This window comes from Mus caroli, unplaced genomic scaffold (assembly GCF_978045245.1).
Source record: "Mus caroli unplaced genomic scaffold, Mus_caroli_1 scaffold_9, whole genome shotgun sequence".
Taxonomy (NCBI): Eukaryota; Metazoa; Chordata; class Mammalia; order Rodentia; family Muridae; genus Mus; species Mus caroli.
The window spans coordinates 76,190,908-76,206,842 of record NW_028227264.1 but is presented as its reverse complement, the minus strand read 5'-3'; the positions used below and the strand labels follow the sequence as shown (position 1 = coordinate 76,206,842).

The 15,935-nt window shown below is 51.0% G+C and overlaps 2 protein-coding genes and 1 pseudogene across 2 annotated transcripts in view; all 3 read right to left on the bottom strand.

Moving 5' to 3' along the window:
• The window catches only part of Tspear (thrombospondin type laminin G domain and EAR repeats), a 205,471-nt gene that overhangs the window by 24,209 nt on the left and 165,327 nt on the right, over window positions 1-15,935 (bottom strand). The window lies entirely within an intron of this gene.
• Window positions 1,339-2,025, bottom strand: LOC110303473 (uncharacterized). Its single transcript, XM_085842939.1, has 2 exons — window positions 1,697-2,025; window positions 1,339-1,609 (listed from the first exon to the last, which is right to left on the bottom strand). Exons 1-2 carry the CDS (start codon window positions 2,023-2,025, stop codon window positions 1,339-1,341), a joined length of 600 nt encoding a protein of 199 aa, XP_085699065.1.
• Window positions 9,771-10,478, bottom strand: LOC147002680 (uncharacterized; annotated as a pseudogene).

Here is a 15,935-nt window from a genome sequence, read left to right as displayed (position 1 = left end):
CTTCATAGGCGGTCCGGAGATCTGAAAGGTAAGCCATCTAGTTGATTGTGTGCATGCAGGTGTGTACATGCTTACTATTTCTTTAGAGAGGCTCTGCTCCGGTGAGCCTGCAAGCCACTCCCATGGCCCTGTTCTAAAGGGGACCTGTGTGGTCTCCAGAGTTGGCTCAGTGCACCTTGGTCAAAATGTGAGACCCTCTTTCTTGTTCAGTCACCTTTGGGAACAGAGGGGATCTTTCTGCTCCGGAAGTTCTCACAATGGTAAGAGGATGAGTCTGTTTCCTGGGGACTTCCAGGAAGTGACATGAAGCTTGGAAGCTGGCAGGTGACAAGGATGTCACCTCCCAGGGATGTCCAGGATATCAGGAGCCACCGCTGGCTGTCAGGGATTGAGGGGTGAAGAGCAAGAACAGGGAGGTATAGAGATTGAGGTCTCCCTAAATACACACAGCAGGTTCACACTGGTTTGAGTTGTAGAGTGCTCCCTCTGTCCCGGGCCCTTAGCCTCATTTTGGATCACGTTTTGTTGCTGTGAATAACCACCATGGCTTATGAAAGAAAGAGTTTATTTTAGCTTGGAGTCCATTGAAGTAGGAGATTAACGGCAGCTGGTGAGTGGAATGGGGAGCCGGAGATCACATCTCTAACCATGAGTGAGCAGAAAACAGAGAAAGCAACTCAAACCCGGTCAAAGCTATCAACTCCAGAAACCTGCCCCCAGTAATTTACATCCTCAAGCAACCCTCTAAAAGATCCACACACCCCCAAAAAGAACCGTCCACCAGAGACCAAGTCTTCAAATACATGAGCCTACTTGAGACATCTTTCATTCAAACAACCAGTGACGTCCAGGGGAGGTGGCTACTGTCCCTTATCAATTGCTGAGCCCAGTCCTTCCCACCTAGAAACATTCCTGGCTAAGGAGATGGACATTTACTTGAACCACATGTTCCAGAGCACGAGAGGAGATCCAGGTCGTTAAAAGCGTTTATTGAAGCCGTGAGCTTCTGACAGGCTGGTGTTGGGGACAAGCAACCAGAAGAAAGGAACAGAAAAGACAGAGTCCCAGAGGATTAGTAGGCCTCCTAGGAAGCAGGAGGAGAAGTCAAGTCACAAGGGACAAGTTAGGGGGCTCCATCTTGGGGGGAGTCTATCCCAGGTCAGGGTCAGACTGGAGAAGCTGAGAGGAGCCTCAGGAAGGGACCAGAGCCAGCTGGCACCAGGAAAAGGCCCTCAGCAGCTGGACCTCTGGCTATGGCAGGCCTGTCTGGAGCAGGCAGGGCAGCACAGCTGGTGGAGGTGTGGTTCTGTGCCCTTCTGCCTTAGTGGGTCCTGGCCCTCAGCAGCTGGACTTCTGGCCTGAGAGGCCACAGCAGGCCTGTCTGCAGCAGGCAGGGCGGCACAGCAGGGACACAGAGGAGGTTGGGCGGCAGCAGCTGGGCTGGCAGGAGGGGACACAGCAGGAGGAGGTGGGCACACAGCAGGCAGGTCTGCACACTGGGCGACACAGCAGGGACAGGCTGGAGCAGGGCTTGCAGCAGACTGGAGCACAGCAGGAGGGCTGGCAGCAGGAGGAGGAACCAGAGCAGATGGGTGTGCAGCAGACAGGCACACAGCAGGGGGATTGACAGCATGAGGACTGACAGCTAGACTGCTGGCAGCATGATCCAGAGCAGATGGGTGTGCAGCAGACAGGCTTGCAGCAAAGGGTCACACAGCAGGATGGCTGGCAGGGGGAGCAGGTGCAGCAAGCTGGCTGGCAGCTAGACTGCTGGCAGCATGAGGGTATGCAGCAGGAAGATTGGCAGCAGGGGCTGGACACACAGCTCACTGGGGTACAGATGAGGGTCAGGCAAGGGGCTGGGGCACAGCAGCAGGGCTGGCAGCAGCTGGGGGCACAGCAGCTGGGCTGGCAGCAGCTGGGGGCATAGCAGCAGGGCTCACAGCAGCTCTCTGGGCAGTCATCCACTTGCCAGGAGGAGTTGGTGCGAGCATCAGAGCAGACGGACATGGTGGAGGCGGCCATGGCGGGGTTGGCTGGGCGGTAAGAGCGTGTTGAGTGTGTGTGTGACTGTGTATGAGACTGTGTGTGATTTACATGCTAGGCTGTCTGTCGGCTTTTATACCAGACCGGCTGTTTTTCAGCTGGAAGCCACTAGAACATCCCTTCCTGGTGGGTATTTTGAGCTGCTTCCTGAAAGCCTTTGTTAATCTGTTTATTTACAGAAGAGTTACTCCTTCTGAGTTCCAAGCGCTGACAGCACCTTAGGGTGCTGTGGTGCCTGGTCCTCTGAGTGGAGGCTCACCCATGCTGGATCTGGCTTTGTGCATATACCACATGCCTCTCATTCAGGCTGTGCCTTTGGGCAGTGGGAAGGCAGGATCTCCAGCCTAAGTGGGCAGTTAAAGTTGTGAAGCCTGCCGGCTGTAGATGCAGCTGCCAGAGAAAATGTCCCTGAACACTGCAGAGATCTGCCTGAGTGTTAAGATGGCGCAGGCCTGCAGAGAATGAGACAGTAAGGGAAACTAGAAGGAGATAGATTCTTCCAGAACACACGCTTCCCAGGACAGCATCAGAGAAGGGAAGCCCTGGAGAAAGTCCCTCAGTTGCGGGGACTGTGCCCCTCTGCTCCTGAAACTTAACAGTGTGCCAGGAGCTCGCATGGGCTGAGAACCTGTGCCTCACCTTGGGAACATTGAGACAGCCCAGCAGCCTACTAGGATAGATACTAAGCTGAGCTGAGGCTGTGGGTTGACAGAGGGTGAGTAACACCAGGGAGGGGAGGAAAACAGGCTGGGCCTTAGCAAGAGGTTTTGAGAGGTCCTGCCTGGGAAAGAAGAGCTAAAACCAGGGACAGTAGGTGACCCTTAGTGACCCTAAGCCTGCAGGGGCAAGTTAGCCTGCCCACCTGAAGCCACCACCCACCAGACCCACTCCTCTTCCCCCACCTCAGTTTAATCCATTTTTGTTGTTTCAGATCTCAAGATTCAACCAACTATTGCATGCAGACCTCCTTTTTTTTTTTTTTTTTTTTTTTTACGGCTCTATAATATTCCGCTGTATTGATCTGTTACAGTGTATCCATCCAGTGACTGATGGATAATATTTTGATTGTCCCCTGTTTACCACAGACATGAATAAAGCTGCCAGGACAATGTTTGTGTTTGGTGTTTCATGTGATAATGAGTTTTCTTTTCTCTAAAAGACTCTGTGTAGCTTTCCTGGGTCAGGTGGTGGGTGACCGTTTGTATTCAGGATGCACTCCCCCTGACGGGCAGGCCATCTGCATTCCACAGGAGTGTGACTCGGTAGCACTCTTTGCTCTCTCTCTCTATATATATATATATGTATATATATCCCCTTAAACTTTTTTCTTTTGACACAATGTACGGGCTGGTTTTGTGTGTCAACTTGACACAAGCTGGAGTTATCACAGAGAAAAGAGCCTCCCTTGAGGAAATGCCTCCATGAGATCCAGGTGTAAGGCACCAGTTAGTGATCAAGAGGGGAGGGCCCATTGTGGGTGGTGCTATCCCTGGGCTGGTGGTCCTGAGTTCTATAAGAAAGCAGACTGAGTAAGCCAGGGGGAAGCAAGCCAGTAAGCAGCCCCCCTCCATGGCCTCTGCATCAGCTCCTGCCTCCAAGTCCCTGCCCTGTGTGAGTTCCACTCCTGACTTCCTTTGGTGATGAACAGCAGTGTGGAAGTGTAAGCTGAATAAACCCTTTCTTCCCCTACTTGCTTCTTGGTCACGATGTTTTGTGCAGGAATAGAAACCCTGACTAAGACCCACCAGGTCTCATGTAGCCCAGGCTACCCCTGGAATTCACTGTTTGACTGAGGATGAGTTGGAACTCCCGATCCTCCTATCTCTACTTCCCAAGTACTAGGATTACAGGAGTGGATCACAACCATACCTGGCTCATGCCAGTGCGATTTAAATATGAGAGTTTAGTGCCCACGAAGCCCAGCTCTTATTGAGTTGGTCTGAGAATCTGCCTCACATTAGGGTATGTAGACATTCTGCTTGTATGTGGGTAGTGAAGGTCAAACATGCTCACTCACTTGCTCTCTCTCCATCTCTCCTCTCTTCTTTCCCTATCCTCCCCCTCCCGTAAGTTTACTGAGCACATAGCTGGGGCAGTGACATCTATCTGCTCTCTTTGTTACTTAGAGGTTAGGACCGATGGGAGGGCTCACTGTTGTTTTATGGGAGAATTTTATTGGGAAATGTGAATTGTCCGCCTTTCTTCTTTTTCTTTTCTCGTGGTGATTATGGGTCTAAGACAATCACACATTCATTTTAAAACCAGCCTGTGAATCTCTGCAGAGATGTTTGCTAGGGACTGGAAAGGTCTGAAGATGAGCGGGGACAGACCTGTTCCTGAAGTCTTCAGAAGGTCTTTGTATGAGTTTCATAGTTTCCAAAGCTTTCCATGGGTTCTGCAACTCATGGGCTTAGCTTGGATATGAGAACGTCTGTTCCCCCAGTGATGTCTGGGATTGGTCGTCTGAGTATCCGGATGCTTGTGTCTTGCTAGAGGTTAGGGAGAAGGGATAGCACATGGTAATGTCAGCTGTGGGCTCCTAACAGACACCCCATCAGAGCAAGGAAGTCTCCTCACCGGGGATGGTGGGGTCCTTTAATTGTGAAAGAGTGTTGGGATGTCCTAGCTCTTTTCTGTATGTATTAATATGATGTGATGTTTGCCTTTGTTGTATCAACACAACATATTACAGTACTGGCTGGTTTTGTGGGTCAACCTGACACAAGCTGGAGTTATCACAGAGAAAGGAGCCTCCACTGAGGAGATACCTCCATGAGATCCAGATGTAAGGCATTTTCTCAATTAATGATCAGGGTGGGAGGGCCCCTTGTGGGTGGTGCCATCCCTGGGCTTGTAGTTTTGGGTTCTATAAGAAAGCAAGCTGAGCAAGCCAGGGGAAGCAAGCCAGTAAAGAACATCCCTCCATGGCCTCTGTATCAGCTCCTGCTTCCTGATCTGCTTGAATTCCAGTCCTGACTTCCTTTGGTGATGAACAGCCATGTGGAAGTGTAAGCTGAATAAACCCTTTCCTCCCCAACTTGCTTCTTGGTCATGATGTTTGTACAGGAATAGAAACCCTGACTAAGACAATTACATTAGTTGACTTTTCAGATATTAAACCAATCTTTTATTCTAGAGATAGAGCCCACTTAGCCACAGCGTTAAGCAGCTCTGTGTTACTGTGACAGAATGACAGAGGTGTGGTACCTATAAAGAGGAAAGGTCACATGACTCCTATATTGGAAGTTCCCTATGTATTAGTTGCTTTTCTGTTGCTATGACAAAACAGCAAAGCCAACGCAATTTAAAGACGAGAGAGTTTCTGTGGGCTTATGGTTCCAGAGAGAGGCATCCATCGTGGGGTGGTAGTGACAGTCGTGGCAGCTGGAGTAGCTACCTGGGAACTCACCTCTTGAACCACCAGCGTGAAGCAGAGAGCCTGAATGCATGAGTCCTTAAACTCTCAAAGCCCACCTTCACTGACACTCTTCCTCCCTCAAGGCCACACCTCCCAATCCTTCCCAAACAGTGCCACCACCTGGGGACCACATGTTCAAATACTGGAGCATACGGGAGACGTCACATTCAGATCATCATACGATCCATGGCTGTTTGGCTCTGATGCCCTCGGGCCTGTGTCCAGCGCCGTGTCAAGGTAGGGATGTAACAGGAATCTGCTTACTTGTGGCTAAGAGAAGAAGAAGGCCAAGGTCCCAATAACCCCTTCAAACGCATGCTCTAACGTCTTAGTGAGCTTTCTGTTGCTGTGACACAGGCCATGGCCAAAAGCAACTTGGGGAGGAAAGGGTTTATTTCAGCCTACAATTCCACATCACAATCTGTCATCCAAGGGAGTCGAGGCAGGATCAGAAGGCAGGAACTGAAGCAGAGGCCATGGAGGAACACTACTTACTGGCTTGTTCCCCATAGCTTGCTCAATCTGCTTTCTTTTCTTTTCTTCCCCCTTCTCGTCTCCCTCTTGCTCTGGCTCGCTCACTCCAGCCTCCACTCGATCCAGTCCATAGGGTTTTTTGTTTGTTTGTTTGTTTGTTTGTTTTTTTCATTTGTTTCTCATTTCGGATAGTTGTGAGCCACCATGTGGTTGCTGGGATTTGAACTCATGACCTCCGGAAGAGCAGTCAGTGCTCTTAACTCCTGAGCCATCTCACCAGCCCTCAACCTGCTTTCTTAAATGCCCTTGGACTCCCTGCCCAGGGTTGGCACCATGTCCAGTGGGCTGGGCCCTCACATCAGTCATTAATCAAGAAAATGTCCCATAGACTTGCCTATGGGAATCTGAGGGAGACATTGTCTTAAATGAGGTTCCTCTTCTCAGATAACCCTAGCTGTGTCTAGTTGACAAAAAACCTAATCGGCATATCCGATGTCCTTACTTCCTTCCATTAGGCCCCACCTCTTCCAGACATCACCATCTCCCCACAGGATGGGGACTGAAACTACAGAACTTGTGCACCCGGCTCTGTTTCTGTGATGCTGGGTTCCATGGCTGGGGTTTGCTGAGGGCCTTTATGACAAAGGTTTCCACTCAAAATATGCAAAGGACCCCTTAAAAAGGACAAGCAAACTCAACTTTTAAGTGGGCAAGAGAACTGGACAGACCTCTTACCACATGTTTGTTTCTGGGGTTGGTGCAAGAGTAACTCGTGCCTCCGAGTGGCTTGAGATGTGTCACTCCCTCTTCCAGTTTTCAGGAGCGGTCTCGAGGATGGGTGTGGGTTCTTCTTGGTCTATTCCCACTGTGGTGTATATTTTCTTCCCTTGTGTGTCAGTTCTGCTCCGGTACCTGACCCAAGGCCTTTCTCAGTACAGGTGCCCACAGCCATGAGTCACTCCCACTGCAGAGCTTGTGTGCCTGCGCACTGTGATGGTGGCGGGTCAGTGTCACCTGACAGGATTTGGCATCACCCAGGGAACGCACTTCTGGACATGTCAGTGAGGGTGTTTCCAGGGAGGACTGACTGGGGAGAGAAGAGCCACCTTGGTGGGTGGTTCCATCCTATGGGCTGGAGAGTGAGCGAGCTGAGCACCAGCATTGATCTCTCTGCTTCCTGAGGACTCAGTGAGTCGCCTCACATCCCGCCCCCATGATGGACTGTATCCTCCAATCATGAGCTAAAATAAATCCTTCCTCCCTTAAGTTATTCTGTTCAGGGATTTTTCACAATCTGAAAAGCAACGCACAGAAGGGACGCACACCAAGGGCTGGACTCGATTGGGGTGGGGGTGGGATGGGGGGGTGGTATCTGCTTTCCAAATCTGACACAGGTCTCCGTGCAAGCTGCAAAGCAATCTTACAATCAACAATGAATCAACCTAACTCAACAAACAAACAAACAAAAACCGGCCAAGAAAGCTGGATAGACACCTTCCCGAGGAAGACACCCAGAAGGTCAGTGATGCCCACAGTGTAAACTTGGAAAACTGTGAGGTCCCTGGCCGCATGGAGCATGTCTGTGATCTCTGCTAAGGCAGGAGGAGGAACATGAGTTTGAGGACTGTTTGTGCTAAGTAGAAAAACCCTGGGGGTGGGGCGGGGAGAGAGAGAGAGAGAGAGAGAGAGAGAGAGAGAGAGAGAGAGAGAGAGAGAGAGAGAGAGAGAGAGAGAGAGAGAGGAGTGGGAGAGCAAGACAGAGAGAACAGAGAGAGAGGGAGAGTGAGAAAGAGGGAGAGAGGGAAAGAGGGAGAGAGCGAGAACAGAGAGAACAGGTGGAACAGTTGTTGGTGAGGAAGGATACTCTCCCTCAGTGCTTCTGGGAAAACAGGATGGCTCAGGGCTATGGAAGAACTTGGTGAACTCTTAAAAAAACAAAGCAAACACAGCTCCAACCTTCCAGTACCCACACTCTGCGGTATTTATTAAAAAGAGCTGAAAAGTCACGTCTTCACAGAGATCAATGAACGCATGTGCTTCGGTCACAACAGCGAAAGCTCCACAGGGCCGTGCTGAGCCTCACCTGGGAGGGAGACACCCGGGAGAGCAGAGAGACCCTGCTAAGAAGCAGGAGATCCTGTCAAGGCACAGAAGGGGATGATGTTCAGCACCAGAGGAAAATGACTGTGGATGTGGGGGACCCAGGGATGGGCATGGAGGGATGTTGAGGATGTGGGAGCGTGTGGGGGGACCTGGAGGGGCATGGAGGAGTTTTGAGAATGTGTGGGGGTGATACAGTAAGAGCTGGAGGGGCACAAAGACCTTCTAAGAATGATTCTAAGTGAGGGGAGCAGGCTGCAAAGGGATCGCTGGGAGTTGGTGTTGAAGAAGACTCTACAGGGTTCCAGAACTCTGAGGGCACCCAGGACAGCCAAGCATTCTGTAAGACATTGCAGTGGAGGGACGTGCGTGCCACCCATTTGACAAAGTTCTCAACATGTCTGACCCCAGGAGTGGAGTTGATGGCAAAGCCAGATCCCTGGGCTCCAGCTGCTCAGGGCAGGGCATTGGCCTGCTCCAACTCACCCATTTCCTCCTGTAAAGTTTGTGTGGACAGTAACTGAGCCAGGCCTGTGGCTTATTGAGTTGGTTACAGCCTTTAGTGGCTGTGAGTCTTTTGTTGTTGTAGGGGTTTTATTTGTTTTGTTTTTTTGTTTATTTTTGAGACAGGGTTTCTCTGTATAGCCCTAGCTGTCCTGGAATTCACTCTAGACCAGGCTGGCCCCAAACTCAGAAATCCACCTGTCTCTCTGCCTTCCAAGTGCTGGAATTAAAGATGTGCACCACCACTGCCTGACTAATGGCTGTGAGTCTTATGCCCCTCTTCCACACAGGGGTCCTTTCTAGCAGCCTCACTGTGGTTTTCTTTCTCTAAACGTCTTCCCATCTTTGAACAATTGCTCCATCGTTCTTAACTTCTGGGCTGTGTGGAATAGGTGAGGCTGGTGGGTTCCCATCAACTAATTGATCCACTACTGGGTCACAGCTTCCTGCCTTGGGCTCCTGTTAAACTGGATGCTGGCACAGCTGGATGCTGTCTTTCTGAGATCACTCAAGGGCTGGGAGGCAGCAGACTGGTTGGTCACTAGGGACTCCACTTAGGTATTCTGATAGTAAATTAGGTCAGGTAATTTCTCTGACTCCCTTCAGAGGAATTCCCCTCAGGGCACTACTCCAGGTAGGCTTCATGCGTGGGAGATGCCCCAGACTGAGTTCCACTGTCTATTTGCTGGGGATCCCTTACCCAGCAGCAGTTTCTCCTTGCTGGCTACGCCTGTGTCTGAGACAACCACCCATTGGACAATGGGGACCCTCTGTGGATGATGGGAACCCTTTCCAGATATGGGGGAGCACCATTGCAGCGTCTCACTCTTTGTACAGAACACGACACCAAGCTCCACTGGATAGCCCGAGGGCAGATGGCCAGCTTCTCTCTGGATTGCAGGGCTAAGTCCCTCCCTTCTGCAAATAATCACAGCTTATGGAGACCGACATCTACCTGCGCCAGATTTCTCAGGCATGAGAGGAGAGGCAGAAGGTTAGATGCGTTTATTGATGTTGTGAACTGCCAAAGGGCTGACACCAAAGATAAGGCCAGAATAGAGAGACAGTGAAGGGGGACAGAGACACAGGGCACAGGTGGGATTCCTGGGAGTCGGGGAATACTGTATAGGACAGAGTGGGGCTTTGTCCTGGGATGATCCCACACCGGGAACAGAGCAGAGGGGCCGAGAGGTATCAGGAAGAAAGACACAAACAGTAGACAGGCCCATCAGCAGCTGGACTTCTGTCCACAGCAGGCCTGTCTGGAGCAGGCAGGGCGGCACAGCAGGGACACAGAGGAGGTTGGGCCACAGCAGCTGGGCTGGCAGGAGGAGGCACAGCAGGAGGAGGTGGGCACACAGCAGGCAGGTCTGCACACTGGGCGACACAGCAGGGACAGGCTGGAGCAGGGCTTGCAGCACACAGGAGCACAGCAGGAGGGCTGGCAGCAGGAGGAGGAGCCAGAGCAGATGGGTGTGCAGCAGACAGGCTTGCAGCAGACAGGCACACAGCAGGGGGATTGACAGCATGAGGACTGGCAGCTAGACTGCTGGCAGCATGATCCAGAGCAGATGGGTGTGCAGCAGACAGGCTTGCAGCAAAGGGTCACACAGCAGGATGGCTGGCAGGGGGAGCAGGTGCAGCAAGCTGGCTGGCAGCTAGACTGCTGGCAGCATGAGGGTGTGCAGCAGGAAGATTAGCAGCAGGGGCTGGACACACAGCTCACTGGAGTGCAGATGAGGGTCAGGCAAGGGGCTGGGGCACAGCAGCAGGGCTGACAGCAGCTGGGGGCACAGCAGCTGGGAACACAGCAGCTGGACTGGCAGCAGCTGGGGGCACAGCAGCAGGGCTCACAGCAGCTCTCCGGGCAGTCATCCACCTGCCAGGAGGAGTTAGTGCGAGCGTCAGAGCAGACAGACATGGTGGAGGCAGCCATGGCAGTGCTGGGTTGGAGTAGAGTGCGTGAGTGAGTGCGTGAGTGTGAGTGTGTGAGGGGCTGCGCCATTGGCTTTTATCCCCCTGTGCTGTTGTTGGCTTGTCCTCCCTTCCTTGTTGGTGAGCCTCGTGGCCATCATCAGGGTGTTTGTTTGTCTGGGATGTTGTTGTCAGGTCTGTTTCCTGCCTGTGTCTCCTGCTGGGAACAGTGATGGAGCAGTGGCTTTGGGGTGTCATAGGTGGTCTGTAGGCATGTCACCCAGCCATTGCTGGCTGCCAGAACTCTCACTCCTTCTGCAAGAATTACTGCCAGGGGAGCAATTTGCTCAGTACCCCTTCCAGTACCTAGCTCAGCACCCAGAGGCAACAGGTGTGCATTGGCCCGCCCAGGGCTACTGAGTATGAGGGTACAGTGTCAGGCTAATGGTCCCTGCCTGCATCCTTCTATTGTATCTCCTCAGCTCCCGCACCTTTCTGCATTGCCCTATGACACTGTCCACTCTGTCCTTGTGACTAAGGCTGCGGGAAGCTGGGCTCATCTCTTTGCCTCATAGGCAGGTTGGCAACTCCTGGTTGGGTTTGCAAGTTCCAAGCCATGTGGGGCTCCATGTGGGATGATGCCCGTGTGACTTGCCTGCCTCTTAAGCAATTCTCTCATTCCTCTGCCTGGCTTCTCCTGGCTAGCCTTCCTCACCATCTCTACGTAGGATCTCACACCTCCATAACTATGTGGATTTGTTTAACACTTCTTTTTTTTTTTTTAAGATTTATTTATTTTAATGTATGTGAGTACACTGCTGCTGTCTTCAGACACACCAGAAGGGAGCATCCAATCTCATTACACATGGTTGTGAGCCACCATGTGGTTGCTGGGAATTGAACTCAGGTCCTCTGGAAGAGCAGTCAGTGCTTCTTAACCTCTGAGCCATCTCTCCAGCCCCCTGTTTTACATGTATTTATATAAAAGTTTTGACTGGTGGCTTCCTTATTAAACACATATCCCTGCTCTTAAGCAGAATAATCATTTGGACCTTCTGAAGTGTGTGAAGCTGAAAGCGAAGGCTTAGCTTCATAACAGTGCCTGTGTCCGGGGCTAGTTTTCCTTACGGGGTTTCTGAAGTAACACAGAGACTGACCCGTGTGGCCAGCAGCCACTCCACCCCCCAGCACATCCCAGGTTGATAGAGGTAACCTGAGGTATCAGAGTGTCCAGTCAGCCTTATGTAGCGCATCCCATTTGGCTCCTGCCCCAGAGAATGGGAGACTAGTGTAGGCTGGAGGTCATGACCTCCACACCCTCCCCAGAGCTAAGTGAGCATGTGGCAGGGGCTGGGGATGAAGGCAGCAAGTGCATTGTGGGTAGAGGGTCTATGGAAGATTGTGCACTGCTCTGTGTGGGGCTGTGGATTCCATTCCACATTGGGGGGCCAGAGCTTTGTGAGTGCTTTGGTAACCAAGTCCCCCCACCCAGCTTCCTGTCCTGTCTGGTTTATGTTCCCTCTCCTTCCATAGAACACTGCATTCCCACAGTCCGGATCTGGCTTGTCTCATTTACTGTTTAGACTACTCCTGGCACAGTTACTTCTCAGTAGAACGTCTCTGAAGTCATGGAAACCTTTTTCTTTTTCAGAGAAATTGTTACGAGATGGCTACATTTGGCGATAAAAGTCATTCTGATTCTGTCTGAGACTCCCTGCTGACCATGGTGAGACTGTGGCCAAAACAAACCTTTCTTCCTTATACGCTGTTTACCTCGGGTATTTTGTCACAGTGACAAAAAAAAAAAAATCCCCGGGAACTTTGTAGCTGTTGTGGACTTACCCAAGGCTGTCTGAGACTTGGAGGCTTCCCTTTGGCTCCCAGCTGGCAGTTTCTACCCTTCCCCTTCACTTCCTCTTACACCTTCACTTCCTGTTACACCTTCACTTCCTGTTTGCTCAGGGCTCAAAACAGTGACTCTCAGCATGTGCCTCTGAGGAGGTCATGTTTGGAACTTTTTAGGCTCCCAGGACTGCTTCGAAGCCCTAATTTCTCCAAGCATTTGGTCCCCAGCTTTTCTCAGACTCTGATCCAGGTGTTCTTCTCCACCCAGGTCTCCATAGGCGACACTCTACATCTAACAGCTGTCATCTCCATATTCAGCAAGGTCTGAACCTGAGGAACTGAAGCAGGCTCACCAGAGAGCCTCAGACAGGTGAAGACAATTGCCTATACATCCTGGTTTCTGTTGTGATAAAACCGTCTAACCAGGGCCAGCTTAGGGGAGGTCCCACTCTGTCGCTGAGGGAAGTCAGGCCAGGAACTCAATCAGGAAGGTGTTGTGAATTGCATGGAGGGACATGGACTGCTGGCTTGCTCACAGGCTCATGCTTAGCTGACTTTATTTATTTATTTAGCTACATCATTTTCCCTTCCCTTTCCTTGCTCTAGCCCCTCTCATATACCATATGCCTTCTAGCTTTCATTCAAATTCATGGTCTCTTTTTCTGTAATTGTTACACACACACACACCTGTTTGTCATCCATTCATCCATCCATCCATCTCTCGATTCCTAAATATATAAACGCAACCTACTCACTTCATATCGTGCTACTTGTATGTGTATGTTTGCAGGACTGACCACTTGCTATTGGATAACCAATTGCTGTAGTCTTCCCTGGGGGAGACTCTCCCCTTCAGCATTTCTCATTTGCCTGTAGATCTTTATGTAGGGTCAAGCCCATTTTAGCATTCTCATTGATTTTGTACTTGTTCAGCTCATGTTTCAAGGCAGCAGTGTTGGTGAGATCTCACGTGTGCAGTTTCCCTGGCATCTCTAGTAGACACAATCTCACTTCCTATTCCCCTGGTTCTTACAGTCTTTCCATCCACTCTTCTGAAATCATCCCCGAGCCTTAGGTGGAGGAGAGTGTTTTATAGAGGCATCAGTAGGGACTGGGCTCCATGACTCTGCATTTTTATCTGTTTTCTGTCATCATCTTTGTTGCAAAAATGTTTCCTTGATGAGGGGTGAGAACTATACTTATCTGTGGGTAGAAAGATAAATATTTGGAATGTAGATAGGGACTATGCTGGTTTAGATTTCACTAGCCCTGGGTAGTTGGCCAGGTATGACTTGTCTCTTGATGAGTGGGTAGTTGGCTTTCTTATATAGCCAGAACCAGCCTAGGGAATGGTGCCACCTAGAGTGAGCCCTCCTCCATCAATTAACACTCAAGATTATCTTCTACAGACACATCCACAGGCTAATATTATCTGGGCAATCCCTCATTTGAAGCCCACTTCCCAGAGTGTTCCAGGTTGTGTCAAGCTTCCTTAGAAACATGTCAATTTTGTTCCCAGGTACCAGTCCACTACAGGGACTGCACCTGCTGCTCAGGACTGGGCCTTATAGGGCAGGGTTGGGAGGTAAAGGTTACAGAGCTCTCCCGGCTGTGCCTGGTGTTTCCATGGTTTAGTGTCCTATGAATAGAGGCAAGTCATACCTAGTACTAGAAACCTAGCCAACTACCCAGGGCTGGTGAAATCTAAGCCAGCATAATCCCTAACTACATTCCAAATATTTATCTGTCTACCCCAGATAAATGTAGTTCTAAGAGTCTCTGTGGCAGCCCACCCTTCATCTTCCTCTCACTACCTTAAAGATTGCATAGTTAGGACCGTCCTTCAGAGTTCATCCTGGACTCCTCACAAAAGCACCCACCCTGGAAAGTGAATGGAGGAATTTTGTCACCATGAAGAACTCTGCTGGTGCCTGTGATCTGTGAAAAGGTTGCATCAGCAGCCACCGTCATAGCACACCAGGTGCCACCACTTAGAACAACAGTTCTCAATCTCCCTACCACTGTGACCCTCTAATACAGTTCCTCACATTGTAATGACCCCAACCATAAAACTACTAACGTTCCTACTTCATAACTGTGATTTTGCTACTGTTATATAACCGTAATACAAACATCTGTGTTTTTCAATGGTCTTAGGTGACCCCTGTGTAAGGGTCATTCAATCCTCAAAGGGGTTGCAACCCACAGCTTAAGGACTGCTCATTTAAGATAACACTGGCAGCCACCACAGCAGCCAAGCCCAAAGATATCAAGTGCCCATCTGGCACCGCACAGACCCAGCATAAGATGCCAACAGGGAGACATACTTGGCACCTTGGCAAAGGCTACCATAGGAGGCTGTCTTCTTTGTCACATAGCACCCAGGTAATGTGTCCCTGGTGTGGTGGCCGCCACTGTCCCTGCTGCCAAGTGGACTCAGGAATCCCTGTAGAGACACTGTCATCATCTCCCTGACCAGTTAGTTCTATTTGCTCTGCCTGTGTAGTTTCAGGAGACAGTTCTCAAAGTCCCTCAAAAATGTGGTCCCTCAAAGGCGAGGCCACATTTGGATGTCATGTCCTCCTGTCTCCCACGGGCACATTTCCTCACCGCTCTGGGTTGCTGTAGCCACTCCAGATATATGGTTGTCTCTATCCCATTGCATGTCATACCTTATCCTCCATCTGCACGTGGCCAGACCAAGGCCAGGTCTCTGTTTCCTACATTCTGGTATTTGCTTAGTCTCCCCAAGCACATGGATGGTCAGGAAGGCAGGATGCCACATTTCCTCACAGTGGTCCCTATGGTTGCTTGGGTCATTGGCCAGAGTTTTCTGATCTTTAGCATACACACACAATGGCAGGCATAGTCAGCAAGAGGAAGGGGTGCTTTATTCAGAGCCTAAGTGTTGCTCAGGGTGGGAAGCAGTACGCAGAGTTTCTGCTGCCCACAAGACCAGCAGAAGAGCACAGAATGACATGACAGGAGCCCCAGCTCATATTTGCACCCCACAGCTGCTCATACAGGTCCAGAGTCAGGTGCAGGCCTCACAGAGCCAGGTGCAGAGCCCAGAAGCAGATTCCGGCCCAAGCCAGGTATAGACCCAGAGGCAGATGTAGGCCCAGGAGCCAGGGCCAGACCCCAGAGCCAGGTGCAGAACCCAGAGCCAGGGGCAGGCCTCAGAGCCAGGTGACTAGCCCAAAGCCAAATGAAGGCCCCAGAGCTAGATGCAGGCCAAGAGCCAGTTCATGTTTGACAGTTACGACAGAGATGGAATGGGACAGAAGTTTTATTGTTGCTCAGAGGCCAAGAGTCACACATCTGATAACAGGATCAAGCCAGTCAGATTGGGAGTGGGTGAGGTGGAACAGCCAGCACTTCCAGGAGCTGAGACAGGAGAGTAGCTGGGGGATACCCTAGCTCATGACCTTGTTGGGCTGGTGAAGGAAGAATGAGCATGGGTAAGCCCCAGAACACCCAGCATGGCCACGAATCAGGAAAGACAGATGAAAATCAGGCTCAACAGCCCGAGGAGGAAGCCCCGCAGCAGACTGCCTCATAGCAGACAGGCTTGCAACAGACAGGCACACAGCAGGAGGACTGGCAGGGGGAGGAGGTGCAGCAAGCTGGCTGG

Excerpts from the sequence above, each read along its gene's own strand:
- LOC110303473 (XM_085842939.1), bottom strand. The coding sequence starts at position 2,025 with ATGGCCGCCTCCACCATGTCCGTCTGCTCTGATGCTCGCACCAACTCC. Across the intron at positions 1,610-1,696 it reads TGTGTGACCCTTTGCTGCAA|GCCTGTCTGCTGCACACCCA; the intron begins GCCTGTCTGCTG and ends CCCCTGCTGTGT.